The sequence below is a fragment of the Tachypleus tridentatus genome, chromosome 2, assembly GCF_004210375.1.
Source record: "Tachypleus tridentatus isolate NWPU-2018 chromosome 2, ASM421037v1, whole genome shotgun sequence".
Classification (NCBI taxonomy): domain Eukaryota; kingdom Metazoa; phylum Arthropoda; class Merostomata; order Xiphosura; family Limulidae; genus Tachypleus; species Tachypleus tridentatus.
Window position 1 is genome coordinate 65,167,499 of NC_134826.1, and position 27,677 is coordinate 65,195,175.

General features: G+C 35.0%; 3 protein-coding genes across 4 annotated transcripts in view; 2 read left to right on the top strand and 1 right to left on the bottom strand.

Annotated features, from left to right (window-relative positions):
* Positions 1–27,677, bottom strand: part of LOC143244029 (uncharacterized) — a 156,838-nt gene that overhangs the window by 74,425 nt on the left and 54,736 nt on the right. The window lies entirely within an intron of this gene.
* LOC143244028 (anoctamin-2-like) overlaps positions 1–27,677 on the top strand; it is a 91,840-nt gene that overhangs the window by 21,290 nt on the left and 42,873 nt on the right. The window lies entirely within an intron of this gene.
* On the top strand, positions 4,911–26,661 carry LOC143244025 (uncharacterized). Its single transcript, XM_076487982.1, has 4 exons — positions 4,911–5,415; positions 14,944–15,002; positions 16,681–16,975; positions 21,230–26,661. Exons 1-4 carry the CDS (start codon positions 5,379–5,381, stop codon positions 24,487–24,489), a joined length of 3,651 nt encoding a protein of 1,216 aa, XP_076344097.1. The 5' UTR covers positions 4,911–5,378; the 3' UTR covers positions 24,490–26,661.

The following is a 27,677-nucleotide window of genomic DNA, read 5'->3' on the forward strand; positions in this document are numbered from 1 at the left end:
ATGACATTGATGTTTTCTTTTCTTGAACGTTTATAAGTACTTATTTTTAACCAAACTTCTACATTTCATGTATCTTTTAAAACAGGGGTTGACAACCTTTTAGGTCTTGGGAGCCAAACTGAATTTAGGACAAGTATATTGCATGAAATCAAAATAAACACTTGTGTTACACACACACACTTAATGAAATACTGTATAAGTAAAACTAAAGAAAATGTAAATTGATTATTATATTTACAGTGTGTTCTTGTAATGAGATTGGTGCTGTTACATAGCTTTGTTCCTTTCTCTGAAGTCTGTTTCACAGTTGGTCAACTGTAGTTTTCTACTGTTAGTATTGAGCACAGATTGTTTCTGATGTAGGAAAATGTCTGAATACACAGGTAGAACCAAACATTGTTAAGATGGGAAGATGATACTGTGGAAGTGGAAGACCATTCCAGAGTTGGAGAATGGAGCTATATTTGTGCTCCAGTTTCTTCAAATCAATCCAGTCCCATTGTTTTATTTGTTCTGTATGTAATGGGAAAGTTTCTAGATTTGAGCTTACCATGTCAAACTTCTCAACCCAGATGCCTGAATCCTTAAGGTTACCAACTTCCAATTCTAAATCTCTGATTATGATGTTGGAAATAATCATCAGATCTAATTGTTCTACACATGATTCATGTTGGCAGATATAAACTTGAACAAGGTGATGTGCCAGCAGGAGTCTAAAGAACAAGACTTGAACAGTGTTACAATCTGTCACAGTTCCAACTTGAACAGTGTTACAATCTGTCACAGTTCCAACTTGAACAGTGTTACAATCTGTCACAGTTCCAACTTGAACAGTGTTACAATCTGTCACAGTTCCAACTTGAACAGTGTTACAATCTGTCACAGTTCCAACTTGAACAGTGTTACAATCTGTCACAGTTCCAACTTGAACAGTGTTACAATCTGTCACAGTTCCAACTTGAACAGTGTTACAATCTGTCACAGTTCCAACTTGAACAGTGTTACAATCTGTCACAGTTCCAACTTATCAACTTTGTGTATGAATCTCAAACTTGTGTTCATTATGTCAAAGAATGAATCAGTCTGCCAGTCTTGGTAACTGATGGACAGATTCAGTTTGTATTCATTTGCAAAAACTGTTTGTTGTAGAGAAACACTTAAAGATCAAGTTGAATTAAGTAAGCATCAATGTCTGTGACATAATAAAACCTGAGAAAGTGGTCACAGTCTGAAAGTTTGGGCTGTTTATCACCTTTTATCTCTAGGAATGTTTGCAATTCCTGTTAGATATATAGTTTTACATCCAAACATTCATAATCCATTCTTCTGAAAGGGACTGGAACTGAGGGCTTGTACAAGAATCCAGTTGACAATAAGCACAAACAGTTCTATAACATTAGAAAGCTCAGGACACAAAACAGTTCCTGGTGAACAATGGGAGTAACAAATCCTTTGTGTTAATTTGTGATGATTGGTGGACCACCAAGTATACCCTGAAACAAGTTTCCCTAACTGTATCTCCTTTTCATTAAACCTGTTACAGCTTTAAATTTGTTGTCATCTCTTGTTTGATTTTCCAGTGGCAGAATAGCAGATATTTCTTCTATGTTACATTGCCATGACCATATCATCCAAGAACATGCAGTAGTGCAAATGAAAAATACAGAGCAGAACATATGTTTTCTGTTTGTCAAACTGATTTACCATTTTTACAGCATGATCATGATTAGTGTTTTCAGATAAAGACATTTACTGCAAGGTTTTACTTTTGTTGGAGAATTCTTAACATATTAGGGTAAACTTGTATTTACAAATGAACTTTTAAGATCATAATAAACATGTTGGATGTGAACTCCCACCTTCATGGAACCACACTAATAGTTTACATCACTCTCTTTTGTTGTTCACATAACTCATTGCAGACATGTGTTTTTTTGAGTGAGTCATTCTTTACACATAAAGGCTAAATTGAAATCTACAAAAAGCAAACATTTAAGTTCATTTTGGCTGGAACAGATATTAACTAAAATTGTTTTATATTTTTAAAACAAAATCTAAAACTACATTGTACTTTGGAACTTTAAAAACACAGTACAACTGTGGTTAGAGGTTATGGCTTGTGTAAGTGTGCATACTGCATGTTAGCAGGTTCTTCAATTAATCAGAACTTGGTAAAATAGGATTCTTAACATAATTAAGACAATAGGGTAGGTGGGTCATTCTAAAAAAAAAGTAGCCAGGTAGGAAGATACAAGTAGACCAGTGGTAAGTTTGTGAATATGCTGTTTGTTACTTAGTGTGTATTTTTATTTTTGATTTGTGTATGAATAAGTAAGAGATTGAAAAAACCATAATATATAATTCAAGGAACCAGATCTGAATGATGAACCTTAGGTTGCTTACCCCTATTTATAATGTGACTTAGTGTTGAAAACATTACCTGTATTATTAAGGTAACTTTAAATACACTGATAAGATTTACTGGAAAAACAAGAGTTTGTGTTTCAGAAACACCATTGATAAGATAACAATGTTTATATTTTGAAATGTTTTAGTGTCTCCACAATATTAATTTCCAGTGTTTTAAAATAATGATAAATCAAGAATTAAAGTTTTGAATTTTAACACTAGTCATCACTTTTTTTAAAATCATTGTTAAAAGGTTTAGGAAAAAAAAGCTATATTTTTAAAAATATCTTGAACTAAATTTTGTTTCGAGGAAATTTATCTTAATCCTCCTTTCTTTAGTTTAAAATTTATCATCTATATTGTTTTTATCAGTGTTACTATACATTGGCTGTCAGTTGTTTTTTTTAAGTGTGCTATCAAATTATCAACAGAAAAAATTTCTTATATGATTGTAACAAAGAGTAAACTAAAGTTATTTGATTAACTCCAAGTATTTATATTTACTAGGAGGAAAATTCTTTGAACTTAGTAAAAACTTTAATTTATGAATGAGTACATACTATTATAAATGTGTGCATTATTAAAAATATTGAATATTTATCTAGATGTAATGGATACAACTTCAGTTTTTAAACAGATTTGTGTTAAATTATGTACTTGTTATAATCCTTTAATAATAATTTGAATCACTCATTAGGCTGAATGAAAATTATAAAGTACAAAACTCATCTTTTAAAGTAATGGATCTTTAGTTTTGTTACTTCTCTTTAAGGTGGGCTGATTTTTTTTTAAAAGCATTTTTGACATAAATGTTTCTTGAAACATACATTTCATGTTAAAAATTCCATGCTTATTTCAACCATCAGTAATATTTAGAGTATATAGATGTTTACACACATTGTCTCTTGTCATATAAAAATAAAATATTTCAATTATATCAGTTGTAACTATTACAAAAATGTTTGTGAATTTTAAACCAGTTATTTTAATTATTAAAACTTCTGTTGAAACTGTTATTTTGTGGTTTTTCTGTTATAATCTCAAGGTGTTTAAGACAACTGCATTCCTCTTAACATTAGCCTGTTCTTTGTTTTTATAGTATGTGTGTTTAGCATGATTTGCTTGAGATTATAAAATTTATATATTTTCTTGTTCAAAATTTATGAGTATTTCTGAAGAAATATTCTTTGTGTAATTATGAAGTGTTTTTCATTAGTAAGAAATTAAACCTTATATACCAAAGTATTTAGTGTTATTACCTGATTTAACATGTTCTTGACCAGAACTTATAAATGTTATAGTTTTGTTTCGTATATTTCATTACACAAAATTACTTACTAACATCTCGCATTTAAACATCTTTTTTTTAGTTTAAATAAGTTCCCAGTTCGTGTAGCAAAGATAAAAACAAAATTATGAATATATTATTAAAGACTTGTGTCTTTTTTAAATTCATGCTTTAATCTTCAGAACTATTTCATCTGTTATGTTTGTTTAATTGTCCAAACTATGCACCAGTCCATGAAACGATATCGAATTAATTCATTTCTTTATCAAGTGAATAACTGTAGTTACAAGCTACATTTACTTTTAAGCTTAACTTCATGTACAATGACTCAAATAACATCTCAAAAGCTCGCACGCAGACAGACAGATATAAACCTTACTTGTTGGATTGTCATCATAGACTCATGTTAACTGTTAGTTTATATTCGGTCAATGTTCGTTGGTAAAAGAGTAGTTCAAGAGTTGGCGGTGGGTAGTGATGACTAGCTGCCTTCCCTCTCGCCTTACACAGCTTAATTAGGGACAATTGTCGCAAATAGTCCTCGTGTAGCTTTGTGCGAAATTCAAACACAAACTCTCTGGTCTATCGAGTAAGTTTTGAGAGAAATTAAACAAATATTTTGTTATTAATAAATATCTTATTTCTTTGAAATAACTATTTTATCAGTTATTTCCCGCTATTTATGTAATATTAATTTTTATATAATTTGATTTTGTTTGGCATAATTATAAATAATTTGTGCAACATAAGATTTTTTTAAATTTGCTTATTATCGGATACGCTGAGTATAATTATTGTCACAACATCTTTATAGGTTAACCTGGCGAAACATTACGTGATATTAAGTCAGTTTGACGTTTTGTATAACGGAGTGTTAATATTTTTTGTTACTTTTAAATCCAACTTATTTATTTTAAACAAATTGTTCAAATAATTTCAGTAAGTAATTTCAATTTATTCCCACGAGTTAAGAACACTGGGGAAAACCGCAACACACTTTTTTTTAATCGCTGACGAATGTTGAAAAGATATCAAAATATCCTGAAACCCAGAGTTCTTCATACATTGATAGGATTACGTCCGTGAAAGAAGCGTGATAATTTCAAGGACACCACGTATAAAAATTCAACTTATCCTAGATTCGCTTTTAACACGTCCAGTACACATAAAACAGTTAAAAAAAAAAAAGCCATCAAACCACTAGAGAGACGGCTTTCTCCTGCCACACCCGTCACCAGGAGTTGCTTTTAAGTTGTTCTTCTCCTTGATATCCTTTGAACGTCATAATATCGCGCTTTGTATCACAAAATATCTGCACGAGGCCACAGCAGAGTATATTTTCTTTAAACTATTGTCATATACTGGCCATAGGCGTCTTTATTAGTTATTTTTGAACAGACAGTTCAGGACGTTGGTGTATTTTGAAACTGACGATATTCCTGAATATTCAGAAAAGTTTTCTATTGCTCAGAGAGCATCTACCACACCACTTTCCTCAATACCAGTCGCATTTAAAAGAAGTGTTTTATTTCTACTTATCGAAGTGTACTGAACACCGTTATACATCGCAAAACCGTTATCCAAGAGAGTTCATAACCACAAGTTTAGTATTCCCTCTCAACAGTTATTTCTTTCACCATCTTTGAGAACAAAGAATATTTGATGATTCTGTTATACTGTGATGATGTCTAACCTCTCAGTTGTCAAACTGTTAGCAGGTATGTTATTTTTTTATTTATTAAAAACAACAACAGTTACCTCACCAAAATGCCATAGACAAAAACTAGTGCAGTTAATTAATACAGTTACACTCAAGTTTCTCATAAAAAAAAACTACACATACTGAAATTGAGCAAAAATTCCGTTGCAAATATGAATACATTAAATTACAGAAAACTGCATGCGAAGAATGAAATATGTGAAAACTAAATCGTGAACTAGAAGTTACACAATTTAAAAAAAAACTGAAAACGTCTCGTAGAAATATATTATTTCGTCATTGAAGAAAACAAAAGCTAAAATTTATACTACAACAACCGTCATGTTTGAACATTTAGGAAATAACCACTGTTTTATTTTTCTTCTAAATTTCAATTTAGAAAAATCGCCACAAAGCCATTTCTGTTTAGGAATTAACCTTTTAAATTAAATGCAATTATGTATTACCAACAAACTGAAATAATAACATTCGGATGATAAATTACATTTCTACAATTTTATTTATGTGGCGAAATGACTCCCTCTCCGATCTCGAAAGACAACTACAGCCCACTTTACAGCAATTAATCGTATACTTCCACAAAACCCACTTCAACTAGACGAAAAGTATAAATAAGAATTTCAACATTTATATTATGTACTCACTAACCGTAGAGCCCTAAAGGAGAACTCGCGTCAAGTGATTAAGTGTTTATAAAATAATGCTTTTAAGTGGAGCTAACAACTGCAACATACTACAAGAAAGAGGCTTAAGAAGGAAAGTTAATTTTAAATCCAGCGATTTTATATAGATTGTTATATAGCTTAAGAGATCTGTTATTTATTCTTAATATTAATTAACACGATAGAATACATAATGTACTGTTTTTTATTTACTTGCTTTCACTAACATTGTTTACCCACTTCAGAATTTTCGCGTAAAAATGCATTAGGGAATATATATTTATAGCAAAGTTACAAATGCCATCTGCCATCGTCTCTAATTTAGAACTACTGGTTCTGTTTGTTTTGAATTTCGAGTCAAGTATACAAGGACCATCTGCGCTAGCCATCCCTAATTTAGTAGTGTGAGACTAGACGGAAGGCAGCTAGTCATCATTACCCACCGCCAACTCTTCGGCTACTCTTTTACCAACGAATAGTGGGATTTACCATCACGTTATAACGCCCCCACGGCTGAAAGGGCAAAATGCTTGGTGTGACGAGGATTCGAAACCGCGACCCTCGGATTATAATAGAACTACTAACTGGAAGAGGAAAGCAGTCAGTCAAAAGTTCCGTCCACGATAAGGGATTGACTGTTACTTTTTTAACGCATCTACAAATTAAATTTGGAAGAAGGAAATACTTTGTTGTATCGCATGGATTCGAAATAGGCCTGCTAGCTCTGAAATCAAGAGTTTTAACAAAGGACCAACCTGCGCCTTGTGTTTAAGAAATGTCTACAATGGAGTAAGCTTTCAAAGGACTGTTTGTTTCAAAATTTCACGTATAGCTATATAAATGCTATCTTTGCATAATGGTCTCTAATTTTGAACAGTCAAATTATAGGGAAATGGTTAATCAATGACACCCATCGCGAACTGTTGGGCTATCATTGTCTGGTACATAGTGAGATTTGATCCCCTAAAGAACGGAGAGTGGTTATTTTTGGGCAACGGGACGCGCACCATGATCTTTTAATCTACAGTCCGACCTCGCATAGCTCACATTCACTGATACATTTGTACTGGATCTGCGAAATTAGTCAAGTGAATGTTCAGGCCCCGAGCACAATCTCACTCAACAAAAGAACATTTTTCAATCGATTGCCTTCCGCTCATTCACTATTATTTGACGCATACCTAAGTAACGGTCAGTAATCCTTGAAAAAGACACGAAATGTTTCCCACGACGTCACCATTACTTTTATAAGACTTTATTAAAACTAAGCGGTAGTCTTTGTTGTTTTCTTAGTCCAAAATTACACGATGCACTATTTGCACTCCACCCATCATGAGAAATCGAACCCTGATTTTAGGCATTGTCAGTCCATAAAATTACCGCCCACCCACCCTCACATACCAGTACTTTTCGTTTCATTAACACGTTGATAATGTAAGAAAATCACAATTATTCTACCTCCCCCCTCATGAAATATTGTACTCAGTTTTAATTTATTTACTGGTATCCCATAATTCAAGAAAAAAAATATAATAACATCCTGATATTCAGAATATTATGGTGATTTACAATGATCGTAATAAATTACAACAAAAAAATATTAACTTACCCCAGCAATGCTATACCACGATTAATTCCATGTCACACTTTCAATTTAAACAAAAAAGAATAGTTTTAAACAAAACAAAATATACAACATAAAAAAATAGTTATGTAGTTGTAGCACCGATTGTACCATTGCGCTTAAATAACGGTAACGATGTGTTTTTCATTAAGTAGAAAAAAATGCGCAACGAGCTAACTACACCTACGCTACGATTACTGCAGAAATCGAATGACTAACTTGAATATTATAAAATCTAAATCCTCTGGCTGAACTATATCTAAAGTAAAACAACGAAAACATAACTTACAAACAAAACTATTTTTTTTTTCCGTTTAAATTTCGCGCAAAGCTACATGAGGGCTATCTGCGCTAGCCGTCCCTAATTTAGTAGTGTAAGACAAGAGGGAAGGCAGCTAGTCATCATCACTCATTGCTAATTTTTGGGCTACTCTTTTACCGACCAATAGTGGGATTGAATGTAACTTTATAACGCCCCCACGGCTGAAAGGGTGAGCATGTTTGGTGTGACAGGGATTCGAACACGCGACTCTGAGATTACGAGTCAAGCATTCTAACCATCTGACTATGCCGGGCCAAAACAGCTAGTTCAAATAATTTATAATGTTCTACACTGTTTCAAAAACTATTGCCGAAAAGCCATTAAGATAAAGTGGGCCTCTGCTTAAAAAAAAAAAAAAAGTCCTTCGGTGGGATAGCGGTAAGTCTTTGGATTTACAACACTAAAATCAGGAGGTTCGATTCCCCTCGGTGGACAGAGCAGATAATTCAATCTGACTCTGCTGCAATAAAATGCATACACTCTTAAGAAAGAAGAATCGCACATTCTGTTATGGTACACACTCATTGTGCCATATTGTATATCCAATTTAACAGTGAAAAACTAGAGGGAAGGCAGATATTCATCACCCCTAACCCCCAACTCTTGGACTACTTCTTTGACCAATAAATAGGGGGATTGATCGTGACATTATAACGCCTCCCTCTGCTAAGTGTGCGTGTATGTTTAGTTGGACTCTCGGATTGTGAGAACAGGGCCCAAAATTAATAGCTTGAAAAATTATTTTGACTTAATTAAATTCGTTTTAAAGATTAAGTATCATGCAGTGTTATGTATTTCTAACACCAGGTTTTCAAAAATCGAGCTATAAATGATCTTAACATTTCAGAATGAAAACGCTTTTACAGCGTGAAATATAGAGTATTCAAACCTCAGGAAAATATCTAACGTTCTTTATTTCCGCCCATTTCAAAGCCATTTTGGGCGCCATTTTGATTTACAGTCGGTGTTTTCTCTCATTGCCAGTTAAGGCCTGGCATGGCCGAGCGCGTAAGGCGTGCGACTCGTAATCCGAGGGTCGCGGGTTCGCGCCCGCGTCGCGCTAAACATGCTCGCCATCCCAGCCGTGGGGGTGTATAAGTGACGGTCAATCCCACTATTCGTTGGTAAAAGAGTAGCCCAAGAGTTGGCGGTGGGTGGTGATGACTAGCTGCCTTCCCTCTAGTCTTACACTGCTAAATTAGGGACGGCTAGCACAGATAGCCCTCGAGTAGCTTTGTGCGAAATTAAAAAAAAAAAAATCATTGCCAGTTAACCTCTAATACAACTAAAGTTGTGCATCACAATAATAAGCTCGTTCTGGTTTAAATAATAGTTTGTGCTTTTTCCTCTTTTTGTCCACACAGATCTTAAGTTCTAGATACTTCTCAACTGAGGTTCTTGTACGAGTTTTTGGCTTTTAAAAAGGAAGGAATCAGTACTAACTTTATTACCACGTCACGGAACTACGTTTCAAACGTCGTTGTTACTTTGTCCTTGCTTCGTTTACTAGATAGCAACACTGGCGCAAGTAAAATCAAGGTATTCCATTTATTCTTAGCTAACGACCTTGTATAGGCCTGTCAGATATACAAGGTCACATTTAGCGAATATATAACCTGGATCTTTCTAAATAATTGTCGACGTCGATCTGAGAACCAGCTATTGGATATAACCCAGCTGGGAGCGCATCTAACCGATCTACTTTTTTCTATCGAATGCGGAGGGCGGTCATTGCTATGAGCTACTAGAACGTGAGTACAGTGGAAGTTGGAACAAGGTTGAGAACAAAGTTATCCTTCGAAAAGTAGTAAACAAGTCTTTTGTGTTTTCGATGCTAAATTGCTTTGTGAAACAAATATGGGAGTTAATAAATTATTTGGGTTTATTTCTGTGTTCGTGAAATTCTTGTTACACCCTTTGCTATTTAAAACGTTGGAGGACCACACCTGCCAAAAGATCAAGCCCCCTTCATCTGCGATAGAAACAAAGATTTTTTTTTTTTTTTTTACCTTCGCTGACCCTTGGTCTATTCTATTGTTTCTTGTTATGGGCATTATGAGAATTTGATAATGTATAAATTTAATTTCATAAATGTGGTTAAAATACCAGCTTGTCTGACACCTAGTGTTAGCCCCGCTATATTCTCAGAAAAAAGCAATTATTAGTTTAACTGTGATTGGATAAGGTTAATGTTGGCCTAATTGTTGTCTGATATAGTATATAGTAATCTAACTGAGATATGAATAAAGTATTCAGATTTACGGGTTAGAGAAAAACGGCTTCAAGATTCAAATAATTTTAAAGGAACTTTTTAGTTGAACCAATGTTTCACTTTTGCGGCTTTATCAGGGTTCAAACAAAAAAGTTATTTTATAATTACCTGGAGTTTAAAGGTCGTTCTTCTATAATCTTTTGATAAATATGTATAAATCTTCTCAGTATGCACTACACATTTTGAAAGACGACATATAATAAAATAAATTACGTCATTTCTTCAGCTAGGTGTAGTAATTAATTTCTGAGATCTGGAAATGTTTCTAAATTTTATTTGTTTACATAAAGAGAGAAACACTATACACAAGTTTGAAACTTCATCAGTTGATAGTTAGCTTGTGTAGTCAATGTTATTATTCGCTCCAACACATCCCAAGTAACAGCTTCAATAACATTCTAAAACTTAAAACTTAGTAACTCTCAGCAGTTAGCTAACTTCAACCGGGCCCGGCATGGCCAGGTGGTTAAGGCGATCGACTCGTAATCTGAGGGTCGCGGATTCGAATCCCCGTCGCACTAAACATGCTCGCTCTTTCGGCCGTGGAGGCGTTATAATGTGCGGACAATCCCACTATTCGTTGGTAAAAGAGTACCCCAAGAGTTGGCGGTGGGTGGTGATGACTTACTGTCTTCCCTCTAATCTTACACTACTAATTTAGGGACGGTTAGCACAGATAGCCCTCGTGTAGCTTTACGCGAAATTCAAAAACAAAGAAACTTAACCGTTTTTTTTTGGGGAAGACACGTGCTAAACCTCGTTTTGTGGCTTCTGTTCTTCAGCAGATAATCGTACTACGTACTTCAATGACTGGTTTATTATTACTTTCAAGCAGCAAAGCGAAAGGTCTGCAGATTTACAGTCTTAGAAACCGGCTTTCGACGCCCGTGGTGGGCAAAGCAGAAATAGCCCATTGTGTAGTTTTGTGGTTAACTACAAATACACAAAACCGTCAACAACACTCAATATACATTTGATGAATAGTTACACAATTTATTTTTTCTATTCTCTCAACCTTGTTGTTGTGGTTATGATTTTTTAAACTTTTGTAAGGAAGTTTAGAAGTCATGATAACTTTTCTAGAAGCAACATGACCATTCATTTAACCGATAAAGTCAAGATCATTACATCCCAGACAGAGTTTAAAAAAATTGTAATATTTCATCTTACCACCGAATCAGTGTGGCACTTCGTGCACTGCCTTCACGAGTTCGTTGTTTTCATTAAATACAATTTATTAATTTGTTGATGTGAACATCTTGTAATTAAAATGACAAACTTCATGTTAATAACTTTGGATACAGTACGTCGTCTTCAACACTTAATTATTGTCATTTTAAGATATTAAATTAGTAAATAACAGTTGTATATTAATTTTCCATAAGGAAGTAAAGTCGTACTGTTTTACGAAACACGTTAGTTTAAGTCAGACATAAAAGCTTTTCACTACTTTATACTTGAAAACCAAAATGACAGTAAATCAACTTAAACGTATTTATCTTCATTATGTATCTTAGACATTATCAAACTACCAAAATGTCACTATTTACGAAGTTTTGTGTTTATTATTACAACATGTTCAATCGTTGAGTGAATTCCTTTTTTATTATATGGTAAACAAATGTCCAAGTTTAGTCCACGTAATGATAACGAAATTGGTTTATTTTTTTCCCTAACCATTGTTACAGGATACTTTTACTTAAGTTGTCGGCCTAAGTGCACATACAATGTTTCAGTATAAACTTCAAGACTCATGGTAAGTACGCCTGAGTAACTCACGAATAGACTTACAAGATTTTCTCGCTAATTGATAAAGAAACTGAACAAACTCCACGAGTTTCTTTTATAACAATGAATAACTCTTCTATCACTAAAAACATTAACTAACTAGAATACTTACTGATTATCTGTTCACCGATTTTCGTATTTAGGCAGCGTTGATGTACCTACGCTCCCCACGAAATTTTCAGGTGATTACGTCATCATCATCATGACTTCCCTCTAGCAAGGCTAAATATTAAAAATACAGCTTACAACATTATATTATACCAAGATGACAAAATTTTGAAAAGCAAAACATAAATAGAAAAAGGTGTACCCACACTGTTATAGTTCTAGATACAGGCAGTGCTGGAAAAGGTTGCTGCATTAGAAACGGTTGTGATTTTGTGACAAATGTTTTTCTAGGCTTTTTATTGTTCTAGAAAGAACATAAAAACGTTTTATAACATATTCGAGATAGTAGGTTTGACGGTTCCACCTGTGTCGTTACATAATGTTGCTGCATCCGTGCTGATTATAACAATAATGTGTGTGTGTGTTTGTGTGGTTTTCTTATAGCAAAGCCACATCAGGCTATCTGCTCAGTCCACCGAGGGGAAACGAACCCCTGATTTTGGCGTTGTAATCCGGAGACATACCGCTGTACTAGCGAGGGGCGACAATAATGAAACGGGCTGAATATTTGTGATCTATTCCTACTCCAAAAATTTATAATAAATAAAGTATATATAAGGAAAAGACGTTTCGGGTCGATTTTTGAATCAAGTCCACTTTAGGAAACATTTTTCTCCTGAAAACAGCATTTGATGTGACTTTTTCCCTACGGCAACAATTTCCTTTTAACAGTTAAAGTTAACGTGTCAGTGAAATTAACCTCGATACAAATAAACAAACAATAGAATATCAACATTAAAGAAATTAAAATTAATTATTTAAGTCTTTTAACATAACATTTTGTAACTGATGAAATCCAACTTAAGTCTTTAATTGTCTTTTAATTCAAAGACAATTTAATAAAATATATTTAGTTGCTGTAATCTTTTGGAATTACATTTGAATTAAAGCTACCTTTAAATATCAGTAATCACTAAAATAAAGTTAATTAGAAGAAATTATTTAAAACTCATAAACTACGCTGATCTGTGTCTTATCTCAAATAATTACATTAAAAAGAACTTCAATTTCTGGCTGCAAAAGTTTGAAATATTTTCTTTAGGCAGAAGTTTCTTCTTCAGAGACATTTCTTGTCATTAGGTCTATTAACTAAGTATCTCACCCTTATAAAACCATAGAAGTAAAGTAAGTTAACCACTGTGTTTTCCATCCCATAGTTACTTCATCTTGTTACTATAAATGTACATACATACTGTTAATGCGGTTGTTTATAGGATGCCATGATTTGTCAAAAGCTGGTGTTTATTTAGGCGTTGCAGCTTCCTCGTTTCTAATTTGTGAATCCTTGCCTAAAAATCGAATATATTGTGTTAACTAGATAATTATAGTATATTACACTTATTATAAGACATTATGTTAGGCTTATTATAATTTTAACAGTACTTTCTTAATCTAGTCATTTAGGAATTTTGAAGAATTAAAAGAGTCTATAATATTAGTATTTAAAACCACTACTATGTTCGTTATGGATTGAGCGAAACGCATCGTCGGCAATGGACATGAAGAATATAGTGCGGTTGAAATACCATTATCCTTATAAACTTTTCTAATTCTTGAAAATCCTTAGGGAACAGTTTAAGAATGTGATGTTAAAAATACAATAAGTATACCATAATATCTTATGATAAGTGTACTTGATTATAATAATGCTTCATCAGCATGCAAAAGATGTTCACACCATAAAAGTTGTTGAATAAAGAATTGTTGAACATTATATTTTATTATCTTACAATGTTTATCTACGTTTTGTGTTAAGAGAGCGTGAATCTCGATTCTATTGAAAGTAAACATAAATAAGAATATTTTCGTTGGTTTTACTATCTTAAGATTAGAAGTGGACATCTGCCTTAGATAACTTTTAAAGCTGAGTTTTTCCTCCCAAAGACAGCACTTTTATAGTTCATCACTAAAAGCATCAGAATGGTAAAATGCTGTAAATATTGTTTTCTTTTACAGGTTGGAGTGGCGTATTTTATTGATTAGAATTTCGAACTGCACATTGCAGAATCCAAGGCTTAAGCCTTACCGCCATTTAATAAGTTGAGCACCTTCAGAACAGTGGACGCCCAACCTCGTTATTTAGTCCAAAAGGTCGCACAGATATATTGTGGTTGCAAATGTTGTTGTCCAGTTGTCCTTACTTGGGTCAGAAGTTCAAAATTAAAAACGACTACACTTGAACCCTCGAGGTCTGTGACGTAGCCGACCGTTTAGCCTATTATCTGGCATGTTAAGTTTGAACATTTTAATTTCATTGTCTTTTTCGGGAAGAAAAGAAACCTAGTCACAGAAATGTGACTGGAATCTAATTGACACTCCGATTTAAAAAATGATTACTATTTAAATACTTACATATCCAAGTCCACTTTTAGTAACTTTCTAAAATATAAACTGCTTCAATCATCTACACATGACAAGTTTCACAATTTTTAATAACAAAGTTTTTAAAACCAGTTTAAAACAAGTTGTTTTCGAATTGTGTTCTAAGAAATACATTGCTGTAAGAATTTTAGTTTCACCTTGATTTTGCCTGGGCAATCTTACATCTATATTTATCTTTTTATCGGCTGCGTGAAGAAAATAATTTAGTTGAGATTCTGTGCACCTAAACTAGTTTTGTCACATGTTCAGATATTCTATAAAAGTTAATTAAATAGGTATTAATTAATATATATATATTTTAATAACAGGTATATTACTCCTGCACTCGGGAAACTGTCAATTAACAACACATCTAGAAATTAAAGAGGTAAGAGAAAACAATGGTTTTAAAGATGTTTTTATGATTTTAAAGCCAAACAGCTGATAAGAAACAATAGAAAATGAAGAAATGGGTGGTAGACAATATAACATTAGTTTATCAGATTAAAATATAAGATTTTATTTTGCTTATGACTGTTAAAGGTAGATGAGAAGTTATTCAAACAGTATTGAGATAACCCGTGGAGTATCGAACAGGCACTACTGGGTTATCCCAATAATTTGTAGAAAACATCAGTGGGTCATCCCAGTCACTCGTGAATAGAAAACACTGAGCCATTCCTATAATATGTAGAGTATACATCAATAGACTGTCTTAATAACTCGTGGAATAGATATCATTGTGCCATCCCAATAATTCTTGGAGTAGGCATCATTTGGCTCTCCCAAAAACTCATAACGTAGACATCAGAGGGCTATACCAATAATACCTGAAATAGATCATAATGGGCTGTAAGAATACTTTCTCTAGTAAACAAAATAAGGCTATCCCAGTAAGTTTTGTAGCAGACAACACTGGACTATTCTATTAATTCAAGAAATAAACAAAACTGGGCTATCACAATAATACGTGATTTAGATAATACTAGCCAAACTTCAGTAATTCGTGAATTATAAAATACTAAACTGTTCTAATAACTCGTGAAGCAGGTAGTGCTGGGCTATCTCAATAATTCATGGAGTAGACAACACTAGACTATTCTAATAACTCGTGAAGCGGACAGTACTGGGCTATCTCAATAATTCACGGAGTAGACAACACTAGACTATTCTAATAACTCGTGAAGCAGGCAGTACTGGGCTATCTCAATAATTCATGGAGTAGACAACACTAGACTATTCTAATAACTCGTGAAGCAGGTAGTACTGGGCTATCTCAATAATTCATGGAGTAGACAACACTAGACTATTCTAATAACTCGTGAAGCAGGTAGTACTGGGCTATCTCAATAATTCATAGAGTAGACAACACTAGACTATTCTAATAACTCGTGAAGCAGGTAGTACTGGACTATCTCAATAATTCATGGAGTAGACAACACTAGACTATTCTAATAACTCGTGAAGCGGACAGTACTGGGCTATCTCAATAATTCATGGAGTAGACAACACTAGACTATTCTAATAACTCGTGAAGCGGACAGTACTGGGCTATCTCAATAATTCATGGAGTAGACAACACTAGACTATTCTAATAACTCGTGAAGCAAGCAGTACTGGGCTATCTCAATAATTCATGGAGTAGACAACAATAGACTATTCTAATAACTCATGAAGCAGGCAGTGCTGGGCTATCTCAATAATTCATGGAGTAGACAACACTAAACTGTTCTAATAACTGGTGTAAAGCTCACTACTATCTTAATACTAAGTTCTTGTAGTTGTGGAAAACAACACAGTGTGTGACTACTATACATTAAACGAAGAGAATAATTGTGTTTTTTAATTTTTTATGCAGAAAAATATTGTATGCAGTATATGATGTTTAACTTTTCTATGTTGATTTATTTTAACGTAAAGATCACTTATACTTCCTTAATTTAGCAAGTATATGGCTGTTACAGGGTTAATCTCAGATGCTAAATATACTGGATTGTGAATGCTTATCAGTGTGTAGATTAAGAACCGAAAATATTCTTGCTGTTTTGTTTTTCTCTTCAAATAAGACACCCGTTAATGAGACAGCGAGCGAGTGCACTGGTCTCCAAGATGGCGCCTATGTTGATTACCAACAAGCCTGCCGAGCATTTTTTGTGTGTGACTCTGGGAAGAAGTATAAATTCTGGTGCGGAGATGGAATGATGTTCAACCCCGAGTCAGCATGTGACTCGCCTAATTCTTTCAAGTGTCTCGCTCCAAAGAAGGACGTCTCACAGTCCTTGGCGGAGGACTGTTCACAACAGGAGGACGGTGTGTACACGAGCTACAGTAAAGACTGTCAAAGTTTTTATTTTTGTCGAGGTAGGCTGGGTTTGTTCGATTTATATAAGTATATTTTTATGCTGAATCAACCTGTTATTGTTTATTTTTATTAGTATTATTTATTATGTGTTCTATATAGTGTTTCAAAGTTTCTTCTTTTTTGATAATCCGATAATTAAGATGATAATTTAAATTGCTTAATATGCTTCTGATTAAACAGTTTGGAAAAACCAAAACCTGATAATTTTGTCATTTGTTAGTGTAAGAACTAATTTTTGTTAAAGAAAATTAAGATATTTCTTTTTTCTCTTTAACTATTTGTTTACATAGATCATTGCTGATAAACACATTCCATACATAGAGCAATCTAGAATATGACCAGGTGGCTAGGGCGCTTGACTCGTAATCTGAGTTGCGGGTTAGAATCCCTGTCACACCAAACATGCTCGCTCTTTTAGCTGAGGGGCGTTGTAATGAGACAGACAATCTCACTATTCGTTGGTAAACGAGTAGCCCAAGAGTTGGCGGTGGGTGGTGATGACTAGCTGCCTACCCTCTAATGTTACATTGCTAAGTTAGGGACAGCTAACACAGATAGCTGTCGTGTAGATTTCAGAAATTCAAAAACAAACAAGTAATCTAGAACATCCTAACGGAAATTAATTTTATTGTTAATTTTTATTTTATTATGTGTATACATATATACATTTTAATGAAAATAAATACATTTCAATGAAGTTAAACAGTAAAATAAGTAAAATCACAAAGAAGGACTGCATTAAAAAACATCAAATCAAAAACTTTGACCAATTATATTAGTTTGTTATAACCAAAAACAAGCCGAAACAAAAACTTATTTATTTTTCATTTCAATTAATTCTTTACTTGGGAGAACAGTCACCTTCCCTCAACTGTCTGCAAGCAGTGAAGCGTGAAAAAGATGTGGAACGTTGTGGGTTTGAGCAGCCACATCTGGCTTTCCTAATTTCTATTTTTAATTCTATACCTATTGCTACTCTTTAGTTCTTATGTGAGACTGGCGAATGGAGGTTAAGACTGGCAGACGGTGTATCCCCACCACAATGTGGGTCCTACTTCTTCAGTCACCTCCGAAATCCAGGGTACATTTTATAATCCCACATTTTAGCTTGTACCCTGTGAACTTTTCAGTTGATGCAACGTTTTTGTTTAATTTGTTTTGTTTCGGCTTGTTTTTGAGTTATAACAAACTAATATATATATACTGAACTTTTTAGATCTAGTTCCAAGTTAAAAAGTTATTATTTTCACAATATTTTTTGTTTACCATTTCTTAATCACAGTAAATAGTCACAATTGGCGACGCTGGGTACTAATTTGGTGTTGCTTAGTGGTTAGCATATTAAAGAGTTTAAGGTTGGAGACGTGATGCCATTATACAAGCTTGTAGATTTCCCATACTTTCGGCCGTGGGCGCGTCACAAAAGTGGTGGTAAATTCCATTGTTCGGTTTAAAGAGTTGGACAGGGCTTTTACACGGCAGACACTGATGACTGGTTGACCCTTCTCTTTGACCAGAAGCTCAAAATTAGGGGAAGGGATACTATCCCTGAACCTTACTGTCATTGAGATGGCCGTTTACCTCACGTTTCACAAGTAATGCCATTCACAGTGAAAATTCCAACTAAAACTTTTAAGTCAGAACTGATTTAAATCCAATACTTCATTCTTCATTCTGAAAGACATGTTAAAATGACATAAAAATTATGTAAGTGTTAATACCTACAGTATAAAAAGTTAGAATTGTTTGTTTGAAATCCTGTGTGTTTTTTTTGTTACGCCAGAATTATTATTATTATTTAATTATACTTTAAAATCACTTACTGTTTTTGTTACCCCAGAATTATTATTATTATTTAATTATACTTTAAAATCACTTACTGTTTTTGTTACCCCAGAATTATTATTATTATTTAATTATACTTTAAAATCACTTACTGTTTTTGTTACGCCAGAATTATTATTATTATTTAATTATACTTTAAAATCACTTACTGTTTGACATACAGCAAACTATAATTTTGAAGCTTGGCATAACCTAGTGTTTAAACTGCAGTGATTCTTAACCTTTTTCATCATCTTACCCCCTGAGACTCTCCAGGGTATTACCGTGACCCCTATAATAATTTTTGTAATGGTGAACTTTGCGTAATGGTAGAATAAAACAAAACTATATAAAGATCCTAATCTATTGAAAATGTTACAAATAAATGACCTTGAGAAATGCTACAAGTGCTAAACAAATGTAAAACCCATGGAATTACTGAACATATACAAAACCTACTTATTCACTCAGTGTGAGGGTTGATATAATATATATATATATATAATGAGAAAATATACTAAATACAATGGAAAATTTGATATTCAAATTTTAAGTTCGATGTATTAATATTATATAGTTAAAAAAATTTAGGCAATTCAAAATGTTGTAATATGAAAATTTTTACTAAAAATTAGACAGGTGGTTGCGAAACAAACATCTCGACGCGGTTCAACTGCCGCACTTCAGCGTGTTTATCATTGGTGGGCAGTTACAGGCACTTGCCACAAAAACCACAAACTGCTCCGTGATTTCCCCAATAATTCTCAAACCTTCTGTGCCCCTCGAGAAACTTCAAACGATCCCCAGGTTAAGAACCACTAGTTAAAGCGTTAGATTCGTGTTATTTGGGTCGGTATTTTGGTCATTACGTGTGACCTGGGAGGGTCAGGTTTACTCGGAACTTTTCTTCCCTTGCGTTTGACTTGTTGGTTGAATCATCGGTATTTAGGACACTGGCGACCTGGAGGAGTCAGGTTATTAACAGACCTCTTACCCCCCTCCCTGTACTTTTGTTATTAGATATGCTTGGGTAGATAAGCTGGTTTGGGGGATTATTTGATTTTATTGCAATTTTTTTTTCAGGGCTATGTTCGTCTTACGTTGTAAGGTTACGTATTTTTTTGGACTTATTGTCTGCTATGTATTTGTGTACTGTATTGTTTGTGGTAATAAAATTTGTTTGTTTGTTTTGGAATTTCGCACAAAGCTACTCGAGGGCTATCTGTACTAGCCATCCCTAATTTAGCAGTGTAAGACTAGAGGGAAGGCAGCTAGTCATCACCACCCACCACCAACTCTTGGGCTACTCTTTTACCAACGAATAGTGGGATTGACCGTACCATTATAACGCCCCAACGGCTGAAACGGCGAGCATGTTTGGCGCGACTGGGATGCGAACCCGCGACCCTCAGATTACGAGTCGCACGCCTTAACACGCTTGGCCATGCCGGGCCATGTGGTAATAAGAATAGTTGTATTACGTGTGTGGTAGTATTGGCGGTAGAACCAAATCTGAAGGTTTCGAGACCCCACTATGGAACATGTTCGTTACTGACTGTGCTAGCTATTTCAGGTGTAAAGACTATTACTGGCAGACTTCTAATTCGATAGGATTAAGGTCACAATGATAACAAGAACAAACAAGCTATAATTCGAAATCATAGGATAAAGAAGAAGATCTGGGCCATCTGTTGTGTCCACCGAGGGGAAACGAAAACATTAATCTTCTGTCACGCGAAGAACTGTTCTTGCTTAAACGCAGATCTGCAAAATGGCCCTTCTGCATTCTGCACCCCGCAGGAATGGAGTTCCAAATTTGAGCGTTCTAAGCTCTCTAGCTTACCACTAAGCCACCGTTGAGGGAAGAGCATCACGCGAAAATAATTTACACGTAACATTGTTAAAGAAAGCAGGATGGATCGTTTCTTTCTTTTCACACTTCCTAGACAATTCAACAAGGCCTGGCATGGCCAGGTGGTTAAGGCGCTCGACTCGTAATTTGAGGGTCGCGAGTTCGAATCCCCGTCCAACCAAACATGCTCGCTCTTTCAGCCGTGATGGTCAATACCACAATTCGTTGGTAAAAGAGTAGTCCAAGAGTTGGCGGTGGGTTATGATGACTAGCTGCCTTTCCTCTAGTCTTACACTGCTAAATTAGGGACGGCTAGTACAGATAGCCCTCGTGTAGCTTTGCGCGAAATTCAAACACATTCTATGGTCCACGATAGTTCAAGAAGTCAAAGAGGTATTATCCGATATCGGAAGGTTTGAGAAACAATGATGTAGAATGCTTTGTACGTAGAGTTGATAATATTTCCATGCTACTTTTAATTATATATAATTTGGAAATAAGGCAATCAGTTTGATGCACCCAAGGCCTAACGACCCTGTTACAATTTTGTATACATTTTTATTTTGTTTATTTACAGGAGGCAGAAAAGTCGAGTACAGCTGTCCAACTGGTAAGCGTTTTGACTGGAGAAGAGGTCGCTGCAGACCATCAGAAGAAGTGACGTGCTCTCGTTTAGACTGTCTTAACAAAACTGGAGGGATTTATGCTGACATTACAGAAGACTGCCGGAGGTATTATAGGTGTGGAGAAAGCGAAGTACAAGAATTTATTTGCCCAGCAAGAATGGTGTTTAATGAAAAGACTCGCAACTGTACCGACTTTTTAGAGACGGACTGTGGCGATCCCCAGGAGTTTCTTTGTAATGGTCTTCCGGATGGTTACTATCCTGTCTACACGAGAATGTGTCACGCGTTTCAAGTATGTGAGGGGGGTATTTCCAGAAAATACTCATGTCCTTACCCCCTTGTATTCAACCCGGATTCGTTGGCGTGTGAAAATACCGAAACTAATGTGTGTACGTTTCCTCAGACAGCGGACTGTAAGGACAAACCGAATGGTGTTTACCCCAGATATGACAATGGCTGCCGAGAATTCGAAGTCTGTAGGGATGGTAATCTGGTTCAACTGGGATTCTGTGCAGATGGGAAACTACTTGATCCTGCTACTGGGACTTGCGAGCCTCGTTCCCAAGTTGTCTGTGCCCCAACCCAGGATCCGGACTGTAATGATCATTCAGATGGTGCATACCCTGCAGAAGACAGTCAGTGTACTTCATTTTATGTGTGCATTAACCACCAGAAAGTGATAGAATCATCTTGTCCGCCCTCTACTCTGTTTGATTCTGTAAGCGGACTATGTTTGTCATCGAGGGTTATAAAGTGTCAGACTACTGGAACCATATCTTCCACCCCCCTTCTTCACTGGGATATCTCTCATTACGGTTGTGAGGGCAGGTTAGGACTTTATGCAGATTTTCTTTCCAGCTGTCAAAAGTTTCAAGTCTGTGCTTATGGTCAACAAAATGTTTCTAAGTGTCCAGAAAAGAAGCGATTCAATCAGATAACAGGACAATGTGAAAATACCACAACAGTAGACTGTCGGGCCCCTGCACTTCTGGGAACATTTTTATGTAAGAAAGGCGATGAAGGTATTTATGTAGATGTTAAGAGCAGGTGCAAGAAGTGGCACGAATGTTGGGGAGAAATGGGCGCAACATATCGATGCCCCAGTGGTCAAACATTTAACCCAATTTCTCGATCCTGTGACTCTGCCAGTGAAGCCAGTTGTGGTCAAGTTACAGCACGCAGTTACAGATTACACGCCAACATCTCTAGAGTAGTGAGGGCCAATCTTGTACCCGAATCTAGTTTTAACTGTAGTGACAAATCTAATGGAATTTTTGCTCTCGGAGAAAGAAATTGTAGAATGTTTCATGTGTGTACAAATGGTCTAACAGTTTCGTTTATGTGTCCTTCTGACCTGGTATACAACCCAAATCTCGAATCCTGCGATGATCCCGCGGCCTTCGCGTGTGAAAGTTTGGCTGAAAAGGTTGAACCTCCACAGTTAGAATTCACCTGCAAAGGTGAAGCAGATGGTTATTATCCTGATTTTACAACAAACTGCACACGATATTATATCTGTAAGGAAGAAAGAAAGACAACAGTATATTGCCCTGAAACTTATCTGTTCAACATTCTAACAGAAAGTTGCGAGTCTGGTGATGGTATGAATGTGAAATGTGATCCATCCGAAGTGGAAACTGTGCGAGATAAAAGTGAGAATGATACCGAGTCCACAGCACAACGATCAAGTAAAAATGTTGACAATGTAATAACTTCAGACCCAAAGCACGGAACATTTGATGGAAGTGAAGGAAAAAGAGCGCATGTCAGTGAACAAGGTTTTGTCGCTGATAATGAAAGACACGTTAACCCTAACAGACGAGGTTTCGTTCCATTTGATGACGAAAGGCATTATAGGGCCCCGAGTCAGCAATTTTCAGGAAATTTAGAAAGAAACTTGGAGAGTCAGTATTTTAGAAAATATAGAGAAAAACCTCTTCAAACGAACCACCAAGAGTTCAGTCCCAGCAGTGAAGGATATTTGTATACTGGAAATCATCGTCTCACCTCGGGTGTAGAAGGATCAGAATATCAAGGACTCAGCGCCAACTTGAAGAGACCCATGTACGATACGAACCAGGGATTCACTACAGACCAAGAAAGATATCCACAGGCTCAGAGTAAAAAACTTAATCCATATGGAGGAAATCCTTTACACACTAGAAGCCAGCAATATAACCCAGCTGAAGAATATTATTTGCATACAGGGAACTATCAGTTCACTCCAGATGAAGAAAGGTCTCTCTACACTATGGAACAAAAATTTAGTCTAGATAACGACAGACCGTATTACAGCAGAAGCCAGAGTTTCACTCCAGAAGAAAAAACTTTATATACGGGAAATCAGGGGTTCGATCAATATGAAGAAAGATACACTAGAAATGAAGACTTCAGGTCAGAAGAAAATCAAAGTGGGAATCAGAGATACAGCCTAGATACATATTACAATGAAAGACAGACATACAATCCAGCTGAAGAGAAAAACGTTTACATCAGTAATCAGTGGTCGAGTGTCGATGATGAAATGTCTCTCGCAAGTAGGGCCTATGGTGTGAGTTCAAGCAAAGAAAGTAATCTTAACAATTGGAACGAAGGCTTATGGACAAACGATGAGAGAAGTGTTAAAACTCCTTTACAGAAGTATAAGAGAAAAATTGATGATCGTTTCTATACATCAGATGAGCTCCCTGATTTGAAATATGATGGTACATTGCAAACCAAGAGAACTCCCCAAAGTTTAAGAGACACAAGTCCTGGCCGACATTATTTACCCAAACAAGTGAGACAAGCTGGTTATTCATTTACACAAACTCAAAATGGCAATTATGATCGTGAAGTAGCAGAAAATACATATACAATTCAAGAAACTGAGATACCCTTTGTAAGGGAAAACTTAAGAACCAGAAGTAGACATGACACAAATGATGACTACACAAGATTGCTGTCAAACAGTGAGGAGTTTTTTCAAGGAAATTTAGAATTTGGGGATAGACTTCCAGAATACCTTGAAAATTCTAATGCCCAAGTTTATCAAAATGAAGAAACAAGTTTACACGAGGTTCGCATGGGCAACCCTAATCGAAGTCATCAAGAAAGGATTACTTCTTGGGGTCCCAGCAACAGGAACCTTGGCAACTTTGAAAACAGTGGTCACGAAGGTATTTCTTCCGGGTCACCTAGAAAAAAATATCCATACTATATAGATCTATAGAGAGGCAAACGTTGCACCTGATGTTCTTACGTGAGACTGCACAGACTGTACGGACGAAAAGGAAAGAAGAAAACTATTTTTGAAGTTCCAAGCAGAAAATACCAATGATTTTCAAGACGAGAAAAATCAGAAGGATTTTGCTATTGAAGATACACATTTTAGATCAGACCAATTACAAAATCATTGCACGTAAAATTTATTCTATAAACACCTGAAAAATATTTTGAATAAACGAAAATAATCACTCTTAACTTCCAAAAGGTTAACTTTTCACTAAGCTAAAAATATAGACTGAATAGAAGTTTCTTTCAAATGATATAAAGAAGAAATACGGTGACGTCCTTGACGAAAACAGGTAGGAAGTTTCCCAATCAGCAACTGCACACTGTGAGCTTTATACTCTGTTGTCCTCGCCAATATAAATAATATAGTTTGAACATTATATATGGTTGGCTGTACTCATTGCTAAGCATATAATTTTAAGTTCTTATCAGAAGTTCATTTTAAATACTGTGTTTTGGATTAAATTTAACACGAAAATCAAAATAATATACCTTTGAAAAAATTGTTACTTCATTTGTAAGTCACGTCTTTTGACTGATCATCAAACCTATTAGCACCAACTTAGTCTATGTCATATCTTTCTCTAAAGTTTTATTGACACGGAAAAATTTATCCCGTGATATAATAAGTATTAATTTATAAAGTACACACCTAGTAACGCTTCTTGTATTCCTACATTTGATGAGGACAAAAACAAACAACAAAAAAAGGACAGATCATCTAACTAATATTAAATAACTTTCAACAAGTTCTTAAAGAAGATTTCGTGTAAAGGTTTCAAGAGAAACGTGAAGGGTAAATTTGTAAAGAGAATTTAAACTAAAAAAAAAGGTGTTTTTGCTGAAGCTGATTTAATACATTTATGTTACAGGACAGTAAGTTAACGCAACTTAAATATAATAATATAATCCTGTAATAGCAGTCTGTTCGTAAACAAAATAAAGAGTCTTAGCAAAAAACAAACTGTAAGCATTTTACTTGGACAAAGGGAAGAAATGGGTATTTTAACTCTTTCAATACGACTTTTGAAATAGGAAAGACATAAGAACTGAGATATATAAGTAATGACTTCAGTTTTTGTTTGGAACGTTTTTTTTCACGGACAATTACTGAAATTTCCGTATGAGATTTATTCCCACGGTCACTGATGTTGTGTTACTTGTGTTCAAGCAGGTATTGTTGTTGTGTTACAGCTGTTTATAGAAACATGTTATATATGCACTTTCTCTCTATATATATACCCTGAGACTAAACTTGCGCAAGAATATCTTCTAATTATGATTTTATTTTCCCAATTTTTAATGAAACCTTAATTACTCTTACAAGATGTAGTGATTCGCGCAAAAAGATAGTTTGAGGAAGCATTAGCCAAAATATACTAAGATGCAATAAAAAAGAACATTCAAGTTGTACCCTCTGCTATATGTGCAAAATATTTTTACGGTAAATAATATGGCCATGCGCAAATATACGCTGTGATAAATATATCCCAACAGTATTGAAAGGGTTAAACTAAACAAATAGGAACAAGGGCATCTAAACATTTGATTGTAGCTTTCGAAAGTGGTAATATTTCATTATTCTTTACGTATTTACATAAAGAGTAGAGAAAAAAAAAGTCCGATATTTTCTGACTTAACTAGCGGTAGTTTTAACGAACGTCGGGTTATATGACACACGGGATAAAGGGCCAAAGGCCTATCGATCTCTAGTTCTGAATATTTACTAAAACCTGACATCTACTGATCCACGAGTCATCCATTACCTAACGCAAACCGACTGGTACGGGTTATTGGTTCACTGAAATGATTACGCAATGTATTAAGCACACATTTATTTTACGCTACAATGTAATAAGAGTTAAACAAACTGTGTATTATTCTAACAAACTAACAAATATATAGAGATTGTTCCACAGAACTTTGTAATCTAAGAGACAATGAGTTATTTAAGGGTTTATATCTGATTTTTTAATGCATATTGCTGTGCCAATACATGCTATACTTTTATTTGTTCTTGGTTTTACGTTTAATTGGCTTGGTTAATATAGCCCTGTGTATGAAAAAATATATATTTATCTATATCGAATAAACAAAGTTTGTAATTATATGATTTATTTATAAAGTTATTATTGGCTAAATTTTAAATAAGAGAGAATTCCCAATAACATCGGCTGTAAATAGATATCAAATCGGTCAAGAGATAAAGCTATTAGCTAAACGTTTGTACTTAAAAAAACAAAAAGCAAAACAAACAAGAACACGCAGAGCCATTCTATGAGTCTCTAAGCCGCGCCTAAAAATCTACTTCCACGCATCTGTTACGGAACTTCCATCGCAAAGAATAAATACCAGAAATAAAAAAAACATTACGAATGTTTTAAACAAATTAATATGTGTAATGAAAAAAAAAAAAGTTAAAACTTGGGGGCCCGGCATGGCCAAGCGTGTTAAGGCGTACGACTCGTCATCTGAGAGTCGCAGGTTCGCATCCCGCCGCATCAAACATGCTCGCCCTTTCAGCCATGGGAGCGTTATAATGTGACAGTCAATCCCACTATTCGTTTGTAAAAGAGTAGCCCAAGAGTTGGCGGTGGGTGGTGATGACAAGCTGCCTTCCCTCTAGTCTTACACTGCTAAATTAGGGACGGCTAGCACAGATAGCCCTCGAGTAGCTTTGTGCGAAATTCCAAAAAACAAACAAACAAAAACTGTTAAAACTTGGAAAACAATCATGGTTTTATTGCAATATACATATACGATAGAAACACTTTGCACTGAAGCTCACTTCTTAATGTTTGTTTGTTGTTAAGATCAAGTGCTCTGATCAGTAGCCCAATAGGTTTTTTCCTATTCAATATTAAATGGCGTTAAATCTTTAGCAAATGCAGAAAAAAATGTGGCTGGTTTTATCTTCACGTTTAATTTTTTTTTTTTTTTCCAAATGTTTCATTCTACACTTGCTGTTGCTTTCCATTTCATCGAGGCCCAGAATGGCCAGGTGGTTACGGCGTTCGACTCGTAATCTGAGGGTCGCAAGTTCAAATCCCCTTCATACCGTACATGCTCGCTCTTTCAGCCGTGGGAGCGTTAGAATGTGACAGTCAATCCCACTATTCGTTGGTA